This window comes from Colias eurytheme, chromosome 5 (assembly GCF_061535395.1).
Source record: "Colias eurytheme isolate Ceu_HAF_F1 chromosome 5, ilColEury1 Martin Lab GWU primary, whole genome shotgun sequence".
NCBI lineage: Eukaryota > Metazoa > Arthropoda > Insecta > Lepidoptera > Pieridae > Colias > Colias eurytheme.
This window is the reverse complement of record NC_142984.1, coordinates 1,463,825-1,476,365: the sequence shown is the minus strand read 5'-3', so window position 1 is coordinate 1,476,365 and position 12,541 is coordinate 1,463,825. Positions and strand designations below refer to the sequence as shown.

The following is a 12,541-nucleotide window of genomic DNA, read 5'->3' as shown; positions in this document are numbered from 1 at the left end:
CCGAGAACCCGGAAGCTCATTGACAGATAACCACACAGATAACAAGTGACATTGAAAATGAAAATAGAAAAGCTCGTATTTTGGTTTTGAGATTTTCGAGAATTTCCTGAATGAAGTAAACAGGTACGTTATATAAATTGTTCATAAGTTTTTCAGAGAAATATTAGTTTAATAAAAATATCAATAAAACGTTCTCTTACAATAATTGCTAAGTTTTATAATGTGTTGTTATTCTTTTCCAGAAATCTGAATCTGAATCTCCATTTTCAGCACGAGGAACGGATAAAACTTTACCTCCTTGACTCCAATAAAGACAGACTTCAATAGTACACAGTTCTGCGTATCAAATAAATGATCAGTAACTATTTAAAGACTCGACTGAATCGAGCGCCTTCATTCGTATCGTTTATTTGAGGCAATATTAATTACAGAGTCATTGATACTAATATAAACTGAAACACGATAACATGAGTGGAAATATAAAAGAGAAACATCATTTTGACGACGCGCTGGAGACGAGCGGTAAATATATTTAAATAAATGGTTTATTATTTTATATAAGTCGTATTTTAAATGGTTTGAACTGTAAACACGCAGATAACCTTCATACTTCATTAACATATTCAAAAAAAACGGAACAATTTTGCGATAGTTGTATTACATCATACATAATAAGTAATATTTAGTTCTTCCTTCTGGTAAATACGCTTCAATCATAGTTTGTTTGATATATTAAATAATCGTACCTATCCAATTTAATAATGGTTAAGATAGGTCATGGTTATTTTACTTGATCTATCTTAAGATTTAAACAATTTCGAAGCTCTATTTACTCTATACATTTCTTTTCATCAGTAAGTTATTTTATTTAACAAATTAACCAAATATTAATTATGAAATAAACATTTATGTTATTTCTCTTTTACTATAACCATCTATAACTAATAATTTTCTATTTGAAATTTAAAATCAAATAAGCACACAATGTGTCTATTGTTTTTTATGGGTATTGTTCTTCTACTCTATCAAAGAAACAACTCTTGGTAATGAATACCAAAGTGTTAATTTAATTTCCTACTAGTTGCACAGAAAAATTGCCATACCTTTTCATATGAAATATGATAAGTATTGTCATATTTTCTCATAACTTATAAAAAAAACACAATATGTTTATTTCATAATTCTATAAACTTCAGTTATATTTATTTTCACTTTTTTCCTCTACTGATTTGCACTTTTTGCATAGTACAAAGTCTGTAAACATTGGCTAAAATATTATCTATTATCTAAAAATCCTAATTAAATATTATCTGTTATCATATTCATATGCTTTGTTTACAGTTATTTTGTAACACAACCACTATAAACACAACCTCATATTTAATGAAAATGTGTGAGCATAGAACCGAGGGGTCCTGGGTTCGATTCCCGGTGGAGATGTAGAAAAAAAATATCTCGGTCTAGCAGGACACAGAAGGTTGATCAACTTCTTTCCCTAAAGAAAATCCATCAGTGAAACATAATATGTATATAATGTATATGTCCTTACCCCACTAGGCACTAGGGGACATGGGACTTCACTTTTTTTAAACATAAGAAAAATTATTATTAACATATCAACCCAATAGTTGTTATCTTAACATTTACTATGTTTTATATTTCCAGGTTTCGGCAAATACAATTATTGTATGCTGATAATATGTTGCCTGTTAATTTTGACAATGTATATGGACATTTTCGGCTTCTCCGTCCTGCTGCCAAGTGTCGCCTGCGACTTTGCTTTGACCAACACACAGCAAGGACTGCTATCTGCTATACCACTTATAGGTAAATTCAAATTTGTTTCCTTAGAGCTAGTGCACACGAGCAAATTTGTCTCCGCAACTATTTTGTCTCTCCCACCTATGGGCTAGTATGAAAGTGCGCGCACGTAGCGACGCAACTCCCCATACTTGATGGGAGAGACAAAATAGTTGCGGAGATAAAGTTGCTTGTGCGCGCTAGCTCTTAATAATAATATGGGCAGAGGCAAATGGCGCCTATTTTGCGTGATAGGGAAAAGGGTGGGAAAACAGCAACTACTCGCTCAGAATCGCGCAAGCGAAATTTTTTTGCTACATAGAATATATAAAAAAAAGGTTGTCTGTAAAGTCGTTTTACTGACGATAGTTGAACGTGACAACGTCCGATTGTGCTTCTTTGTCGCTCGTTCCGCGCTCTCGCTTGCACTTCAAGCTTTACATGGAACGCCTCAGAGCGAGGTAACGCCGCATGAGTCATGTTTTATTGTGCGTGCAGCCGGCTCTATCGAATTATAAGACGTTGTCACGTCAAAAAATATAAATATATAATAAGGAAGTTGCAAGGAAGAGTTTATAAAAATAAACTCTATTTTTTATTAATTTTCAGGTATAATGTTTTCTTCATATGCTTGGGGATTGAGCGCTGATACCCTGGGTCGTAGAAAAACGCTCCTTATTGCAATGCCTATAGGGTCATGCTTTAGTTTCTTCACAAGTATAGCACCAAATTTTGTCACTCTGTGTGTACTCAAGTTTTTCTCAGCTTGCTTGTAAGTATTATATCTTAGTCTAGTGTTTTTAAATTAGTTATTCAATCAATTAGAATTTTAGTTAATTGATCCTCCAAGTTTTACTATTAAAGTTAAAGTTACTATTTGCTTTTTCTATATACTTAATAGTTAATACAAATTCAAATTCAAATTCAAATTTCATTTATTTACAAGAATGTAGTTACAAAAAAGGTGTTATTACAATGTTAACGCGCTAATACATTCTACCCACTTTCTGGGTGTGCAAATAATTAATATGTAACACAGTTCATAATCAAAAAACAAAAATAGTAATCTATTTTTAAAACAACAAAATGAACCTTATTACAGTAAAATGCGAAGTCCCAACAAAATAGTATTTAATATTTATTCATAACTAGCAAACCGGGTGAACTCCGTTTCGCCACCAGAGACAGCTTTTCTTTGCTATAAACGTCGCGGAGCCCGAGACCTTTCCAACGAATGCAAAACTGTGGAAATTTGTTCGTGCGTTCCGGAGTTATAGTGTCAGGAAGGAAAACCCGACTTATTAATAAATTAATTCAGCTTATCGTAATATTTCAGCTTATCGTCAGCAAATGCAGCGGGTTTTGTTTTACTAGGAGAGAGTGTACCGGCCCATCATAGGAGTCAATTTATGTTCCTAATGGCAAGCGCTACTATGATTGGACAATTGGCTATTTGCAGTAAGTACTTTATCTAATAAAATAAACTAGTATTACATTTTAATAATCAAACTTTACTATTAATGTAATCTTATAAATACAATTAATAAATTCGATTATTACATTTATTTTAAGATTTACTTGGACTTTATGTCTAAAATAAATAAATGTTAACAGTAAGAAAATAGAGTTTACTATCGAATCCCAAGATATTTTGTTCTCTAGATCAATTATTACTGTAGTTATAAACGAAATAAGAATTGAGACTTTCGAGCTCGAACGCGATCAAATAGCGCACGCGATATTAAACTTTATTACGGCTGTGTTAGCGTCTAGTACGAATTTAATTATAATCGGTTAAGTGGTTTAGGAGTCCATTGAGGACAAACATTGTGACACGAGATTTATATATATATTAAGATTATAACCATCTTACTTAACAGTTCCAGCGCTCATCGTCTTACAATTCACATTTCACATCGAAGTGGCCTGGTTGAGCCTGGTCTACCGTCCCTGGAGGCTACTGCTCCAGACCCTCAGTATTCCTGGTCTCCTGGTAGCTTTGGGATTATATTTCCTGGAGGAAAGCCCCAAATTCCTCCTCAGTAAAGGTCATGAGGAGCAAGCGATGAAAGCCTTGAAGAGGATCTATGTGTGCAATACAGGGAAGGATGATGATTCTTATCCGGTGAGTTATTTCATTTCTAATATATAACAACAGGTAGAGAAAAAATGTAGCACATATTCCTGTAGACAAGAAGTGACATATAAATTTTCATGCTGATAAATGACGGTAAAACATACTATAATATGTACTAATATACCATGTTTAATTGCAAATAAACGATTTTTTTTAAGTGAAACTTCATTTTCGGGGTTGGTAAAAAATTTTTTCGTTACGCGTGAAATTTTTCCGTTACGCGCCATCTTTTTCTTATCCCTACCACACTTGATTCGACGTATTTCTGTAAAGTTGCATTTAGTAAATTATTTTTTGAATAATAAGGTCATAAAGAAGTTTCACTTCTTACGTGTGTACACTAGTACACGCACACATTTTTTACTAGTACACAATTACATTTGTAATTACATTTAATAATTATCATGAAAATTTTTTAATTTCAGGTATCTTCCGTGTTCTTAGAAGCGTCAGAAATGAAGACAGAAGTGAAACAGTCGCCAATACAAAAGGTTTGGGACCAAACGGCTCCACTTTTCAAACCACCACTATTGAAGAATTCATTGAAGCTCTATTTCATCTTATTGTGCTCGTATATGACGTGAGTTTTTGTTTTTTCACTTATATATTACGGAAAATTGGCTGATTCATGTATAATAACTGAAAATGTCCCGTGTCCCCAAGTGGGGTAAGGGGCAGATGCATTATACAGCTGTTTCACTAATCGATTTTCTACAGAGACAAGTAGGTGATCAGCCTTCTGTGTCCTACCAGACTGAGATATTTTTTTTTCTTCGTCTCTACCGGGAATCGAACCCAGGACCCCTCGGTGCTACGCTCACTCGTCAACCACTGTACCAAAGAGGCAGTCGGTCTATAACTGAAACTATGGTAAGTATAAATATACTATTTATAAAAAGCCATTAAAATTTAGGGATGCTTTATTTCGTCCATTTAAAATATTTTATATTATATATAACATAATATTATGTAGATTTCGTTAAGTGTAAGTTATTATCTTTTAGGGAATTTTGCCCAATATGTCGAATCCATAACATTTATGAATTAGTAATTTTTCTATTTTCATTTCTAACTAGCTGGTAACCGCGACTTCGTTCGCGTGGATTTTTGGTAAGGATGTTTGCTTGAACGGTTGACGTTATTAGTTTTATTATAATAGAATCAAACAGCATGTCTGTGGCATGATTTCTTTTTTCATAAATTTAGCCTATCTGCTCTTATATAAAACTCATAGGAACGCTAGTCTTGACTATCACTATCATCACTACATAGTATAGAACAAAGTCGCTTTCTCTGTCCCTATTTCCCTATGTCCCTTTGTATGCTTAAATCTTTAAAACGCAACGGATTTTGATGCAATTTTTTTATAGCCTATATATATCCTTTCTCTGGTATCAAAATATCTCCATACCAAATTTCATGAAAATTGGTTCAGTAGTTTAGGCGTGATTGAGTAACAGACAGACAGACAGAGTTACTTTCGCATTTATAATATTAGTATGGATTAAAAATAGATGATAGGTGTGCATTGACTTGCAATAAGAGACTCACAATCACACTCTAATAATTGACCTAAACAAAACTCTGCCTACGTGGCTATAGGCAGAGTTTTCCAATAAAAAAATAAAATAGACTTTGAACCTTACTGCCTCGAAATAAGGTGTTAATTTAAATAAATTTTGATAACATTTTAAGAGACGGTTGTGAGTAGAGGTTTTTTACTTCAATGTTAAAATACATATGTACCTAATGACGTTTCAAAAGTGCCTCTAGAAGAAGTATAATTGAAGAAATAAATGTTTGAGATTGAGTTTTGAGTTTAATGTAGATTCGGTGCAAAATGAATGGAAATTCCGAACGAAAGCATTTATGAAAATTAAATGCATCAAAGTAGTAGTAGTACAGTAGTATATTTAAAATTTAATCTTCCATCTATCATCAAGTAAACCCACTCACAATTTGCTCATCAGTTCCACAGGTTTCACAATGTGGGTGCCAACAATAACCAACGCATATTTCAACGGAGAGAATAATGTCACCGGGCTGACGTTTTGCGAAGTCGCAAGTGCTGCTGCAAGTAAAACCGCGTATAAAAATGCTGTAAATATCATTTATATTGATTTTTGAAGTGAAACTTCTTTAGGCGCGTTGAGAGTAAAATTTCAAGGTCCCGTCATGGCAATACCGTCACGTCATGGAGTAAGGCGATGATTTTGGTATTTTTTTAATCTTGCCAAAGAAGTTTCACTTCTGACACGTGTGCTTGGCACACACGTTCTTTTTTTATATATAAATAAAATTAGGTGAATTTTTCAGGGTTTTCTTATGTACCTAGAGACGCAAATGAAAATTTTCTTTAATTTGCATCACAAAAACGTCTTAAATAAAAAGCCCTTCCTTTTCAGACACTAGCAGCGAGCATAGATTGCAACGAAGTCGTAAAACCCAAAGCCCTATACGCGGTTATGGTCTACTCCGGTCTTTGCGGTCTACTCAACTTGATTCTCACGTTCATAGTGAAGCCCTTGGGAAAGAAAAAGACCACACTATTAATTATTATTATAACGCTAGCGAGTGGATTGTTTTTGTTATTCGTGAGGGTTCCAATGGTCAGCATTATATTGTTCTTCTTCTTTCCATATGTGGCCTTGATTTTGGGAAACATCAATACGTACTTGGTGGAATTGAATCCGACTTATTTAAGGTAAATATACTGGAAGACATTATTTTCATAAATATTAATAAACTAGATTTCCGCCCGCGGCTTCGCCCGCGTTTTCAAAGAAAAACCCGCATAGTTCCCGTTCCCGTGGGATTTCCGGGATAAAACCTATCCTATATGTTAATCCAAGTTACCCTCTATATGTGTGCTAAATTTCATCGTAATCGGTTCAGTAGTTTTTACGTGAAAGAGTAACAAACATCCATACATCCATACATCATATTAGAATATTAGAATATATTAGATTAAGATGTGCAAGTTTGTAATGATGGATGGTTATAACTCTTTCACGTAAAAACTGCATTAGTATACATTATATTCTTAAAATTAACACCAATTTAACATACAAACGTTAATCTCGTTGTAATAAAAATGAAGTTTTGTTGCAAAATAAATAGCTAAAAATAATATAATAATATACAAAAGACTCATAAATATAAATATGTAATAAGTTAAAAGACTCTACGTCAGAAATAAAACCAATAAATTATTTCAGGGGATTTTTTTTTAACCTATATACTTACCATATTCAGTTTTACAACGAAATAGGTTGTTGTGATTTATTTATTAAGGGAAGGTTCTTATTTAACGATACATTGTCATGTAATTTAAATAATTTAAATGGATGTGTTAAGAAGTTGGACGAGATAAGTTTTCTAACGATCTACACAATAGACTTTGAACTTAACATCCTCGGAATAAGGTGTTAATTTCAAGAAATAAGCGATTGAAAATTTTTACGACATTTTTTTTAGGTGATTGAGTCTAGTCGTACGTAAATTTTGCCTATAGCCTTCCTCGAATGTGCTATCTAACACCGAAAGAATTTTTCAAATCGGACCAATAGTTCCTGAGATTAGCGCGTTCAAACAAACAAACTCTTCAGCTTTATAATATTAAGTATAGATGTGTGAAATGTTTGTGAGGATTGTCCAATTTTACTAAAAAATTGTTTGTCTGTAAAGTCGGTTTACTGGCGATAGTTGAACGTGACAACGTCGGATTGTGCTTCTTTGTCGCTCGTTCCGCGCTCTCGCTTGCACTTCAAGCCTTACATGGAACGCCTCAGAGCGAGGTAACGCCGCATGAGTCATGTTTTTTCGTGCGTGCAGCCGGCACTATCGAATTATAAGACGTTGTCACGTCAAAAAGGCATTTTCATATAAATCGTTATTATAGTAGAGCCATTTTAATAGGCAACATTTGACAGTTCAACAAAATTCAACAACGTAACCTGGTAACGACGACATAGAATAACATGATATTTCGTTTTGTTAGAACTGCACATTTGCTAAACTTTTTTTAATTACGATTACATATTTATAATAATAATGACCGATGCAAGTAATTTTAGGATTTGATTTAACTGATAAACCATTCTAAACATAATAAACAATTTCTGATTTAAAGAACTGACCGTTGCTACAATTTTGTGTCAATAAACTTTTTTCTTTTTAAATACCAGAGACGTTACTCTAAAAATCGAAATCTGACATCTAGAATCGAATGCATTGATTACTTGTGAATAAAAATCATCATAAATTATTGATATGTGTTTCAAGTTCGATTGACAAATGTTTCAAGTCCGTTATATCGATTAATTCACTTTAATCGATGTTTTTAAGCAAGTTACCACCCTATGAAGATAAAATTGATAGACGTCAAATGTTGCCTATTAAATTGGCTCGACTATAATTATAATTTTTACAGAGGAATGGCAACATGTCTCTCCGTGGTGGTAGCGCGCGGGTTCGGCTTCATCAGTGTGCAAGTGATCGCTATGAACATGGCCGACCACTGCTTTCCCATGATATCCAGCTATATTGTGCTCGGTTTCTGTAAGTTCTTTTATCTAAAATATTTAAAAATAATCAATATTGTCTTGTCTTTTATGCTGTCAAAAATGTTGTGGTTCCTTTCTTATGAACATGTTTTTAAAAACTAAATCGGTGAACATTTAATTCACAAAAGCTTCGAGGGTTTATATTCAAAAGTTTTGTAATAATGTCGTCACACGGAAATCCCTCTGCATAAAATGGATATATTTAACTCTTGTCATTTGAGCATATGAAATACAGATGTGGACCGATACGGATTTGATATGCAAAGAAAATTTCATTAAGTAGTTGTTTAGTAACAAACGCGATAATTTCAACTTATATTAGACTAGCTTCCGCCCACGACTTTGTACGTGCATCCCCGTTTTTCCCCGTTCCCGCTAGAATTTCGGGAAATCCTTTCTTAGCGGATGCCTACGTCCTAACATCTACCTGCATGCCAAATTTCAGCCCGATACGTCCAGTGGTTTGGGCTGTGCGTTGATAGATCACTATATCAGTCACCTTTGAGTTTTACATATATATATAGATTTTCTTTACTTATTTTCTTTGTTTCAGTGGGCTTACTTACCGCCTTCTTCCTGCCGCCAGATGAAAAGAAAATAGAAAAGATCTAAGATCAACAACATCGGTGGACAAAGAAAAATAATATATGAAACTTCTTCTTGTGTTTTGCGTGAAAGAGTAAAATACATCCTCACAAAATCGCATTTATAATATTAGTAGGAAGGATATGGGACATGAAAACTTCTGTCTTTTTCTTGATATTTATATGTATTTACCGGTTTTCCGATGAACAATTTTATACCATATATTTTTATATGTATAATTTTTTATATTTATATTTATATGAATCATTATAAGCTTATATATAAAGTGATTATTCTACGGGTATTCCGTTTTAACGTAAACACTTAAAAATTCCCTTTTTAATACTATGACTGTTAAACTACTTATGTAGGATTATATTGATTACACCTGTATGAAACTATGTATTTTTATATCTACAAAAAATTGTAACTTGATTTACTTTACTCGCAGGTAATGTTGATAATTATTTTTTTACGGCCAGTAACTTTAAGATTAAATATAAAAAAAGAATGTAATTCTATATTTGAAGTGAAACTTCTTTATCGGGGTTGGAAAAAAATTTTGTGTAACATTTTTTCGTTACGCGTGACATTTTTCCGTTACGCGCCATCTTTTTCTTATCCCTATTCGATCCCACGCGTGATTGACGTATTTCTGTAAAGTTGCATATAGTAAATTATTTTTTGAAAAATAAGGTCATAAAGAAGATTCACTTCTTACGTGTGTACACTAGTACACGCACATATTTTTTTTCTCATTGAAGTTTACAATATGTTACATAACGTCAATGAAGACAAACATACAATCAATATTGCCTTTATGTATTATATATATATTTATGTATTATATTATTAATATAATGTCTAATTAATATTTATTGACGTACATAAATATATATGTATACATAATATTATTGTAAATATCGAAACAATATAGTGATGTAACATGAAAATGTGGATTTTTGTATTTGTTATATAATTTTTTTACTTACGGAATTGGTACTTACGCTTTCAGGTAATATGTTATAAGAATTAAAAATTAATTTAATTAATTAAAAATTCTTAATTTTTAATGTCAGGTTCCGTTGTAAACGGAAAAAAGGATATCAAAGAAAAATATGTATTTTTTTATATACATACATACTTACTCTAAAATATGGGTCTTTGTATTATTATTTTTATATGTACTTATATTTAGTGTGTAGGAAATTTTATTTGTCACTAGCTTTCCGCCCGCGGCTACGCCCGCGTTTTCAAAGAAATCCCGTTCCCGTGGGATTTCCGGGATAAAACCTATCCTATGTCCTTTCTCGGGTATCAAAATATCTCTATACCAAATTTCATGCAAATCGGTTCAGTAGTTAAGGCGTGATTGAGTAACAGACAGACAGACAGAGTTACTTTCGCATTTATAATATTAGTATGGATGTATACATGTATAGTTATAAGTTTTGTGCCATCACAAACATATAAATATATCCTTGCCAACTAAGTTGGCTGGAAACGATTGCTTTTTAGCAATAAGGCCGCCTTTTATATAGTGTTATATAATATATTACTGTTTTTTCTTATACTGCTGTTTTTTGTATACTAGTATAAATAAGTACTTAATAAAAAATTCATACTGTTATATACATATCTACTATTATACAAATATATGTAGATCTATGATAAACGTTATATATAAATTATACTTCCTATATATATTAAAATATATTATACTTCCAATGATCACACCATAATATGATCAAGTTCAAAAAATTAAGTTCAAAATCAGAAAATCTCTCTCGTTTCAACTTTTTGTCTTGAACCAAAACCTACCTATTTAAAAAGAACATCAAAATCCATTGCGTAATTTTAAAGGTCTAAGCATGGACGTAGACAGACAGACAGCGGGAAGTGACTTTTTACACTATTAATAAGTATAGTGAATGCATATGAACGTAACTGGACAATTATGAATGAAATATACTATATTGTTTCTATAAGCGTATCTACCTCACGATCACCTACTTATCATTGTACAGATCATAAATGTTTAGAGACATTAGATTAAATCTGTCTTACCACAAAAAACTTTAGACAGGATTTATCTTTAACCGCGAGTTTTCTTTAATCTGGTTTTGTTTTATTTCACATAGACAATTATTAAAGTGACAGATCCCTGGTTTAAAGTTAAACTGTGTTTAAATTGTTTTGTTGTAAGACCAAATGTTCTAAAAACCTGCATTTACATATACCTATCGTTTTCTCTGTTATTATGCTGTTACTGTTATGTGATTTTATAGTTTTATTTTCAATAATGTTCCTGTGTACAACTGTAGTGATAATAGTACCTCATAAATAATATGATTACCTTATGAATAAGATTCCCTTTTTAGGGCCGATTTTTCAATCGTTGGTTAAAATTTATCCGTCCAATAAAGTATTACACGAACATTTTAAAATGTCACCTGCATACTGTTATATATAATATATTTTTTTAAATGGTAGTTTATTACGTTTTTCGATGAATAAGGTTTAACCAAGGATAAAAAAATCAGCCCAAAGAATTGCTATAAAATCGTTAACTGCCAAATAATGTGGATTTTCAAATATTCAAGTATGCATTAAATTTTGTATAATGCGACACAGTTAGTAACTAACTTAAAAAATATATTTACTTCAAAATCGTTTTGCATTTAAATATACGGTTTATTTTATTTTGTGTGACTTCAAATTTCTTTTGAATTAACTCCTTTAAAAAATTCTTTTGAATTAACTCCTATGACGTCACAACATGGCGCTGAATCGACCCTATTCTTAGATCGCAAAATTATTGCCTTAAAATAAATCGAAAATGTATCATATGAAATGATATGCGTAGCAATATATTTTTCCATGTATTAGTTAGGTATTTTACCAAAAATGTTTTTGGGAGGATTTTTTTATCCCTACTTGTTATTTCAGTGTCAAGTCCAAGAGACATGCTAAATATATTTTGCATATTTTTTGTAGTTAGTTTTTTAGCATTAAATGCTTAATTTCACTACTATAGTATTATTGTTGCTAATGCTTTATACTCAATTCATAAATTATTATTTTACATTCATATTGTGAGTTGATTATGAAATAAATAATTATATTTTCATGGCTGTTTCTTTTATTTTTAATGATCACAAATACTAATTTTCATACTGTTTTCAGCCAAGCGCGAAAGCCGCTACGCATATGAAGTTTATAAAGAGTAAGATTACAGAGCCGCCAGACCTCATCTATTTTCTGACGGATGAAATGTAGAAGATTAGGATTTAGGTAGTATTTTTATGCGCTACTATCATATTTATTAACCCATTGACCACCGTAAGCCCCGATCGGGGCGCGACACAATAGATTTTCTATTGTGTCTGTGATTCCGAGGACTGATGGATTAAAAAAGAATAATATAAGTAATAATGTGATTAATTATCTTTTA

General features: G+C 32.0%; 1 protein-coding gene across 1 annotated transcript; it reads left to right on the top strand.

Moving 5' to 3' along the window:
• The first annotated feature begins 34 nt into the window (after positions 1 to 34).
• On the top strand, positions 35 to 9,708 carry LOC149908271 (synaptic vesicle 2-related protein-like). Its single transcript, XM_090102247.1, has 11 exons — positions 35 to 123; positions 243 to 522; positions 1,666 to 1,827; positions 2,410 to 2,572; positions 3,137 to 3,258; positions 3,681 to 3,925; positions 4,363 to 4,517; positions 5,908 to 6,037; positions 6,343 to 6,641; positions 8,370 to 8,497; positions 9,056 to 9,708. Exons 2-11 carry the CDS (start codon positions 468 to 470, stop codon positions 9,112 to 9,114), a joined length of 1,518 nt encoding a protein of 505 aa, XP_089958373.1. The 5' UTR covers positions 35 to 123; positions 243 to 467; the 3' UTR covers positions 9,115 to 9,708.
• Positions 9,709 to 12,541: the final 2,833 nt, after the last annotated feature.

Excerpts from the sequence above, each read along its gene's own strand:
- LOC149908271 (XM_090102247.1), top strand. The coding sequence starts at position 468 with ATGAGTGGAAATATAAAAGAGAAACATCATTTTGACGACGCGCTGGAG. Across the intron at positions 1,828-2,409 it reads ATCTGCTATACCACTTATAG|GTATAATGTTTTCTTCATAT; the intron begins GTAAATTCAAAT and ends ATTAATTTTCAG. Across the intron at positions 3,926-4,362 it reads AGGATGATGATTCTTATCCG|GTATCTTCCGTGTTCTTAGA; the intron begins GTGAGTTATTTC and ends TTTTAATTTCAG.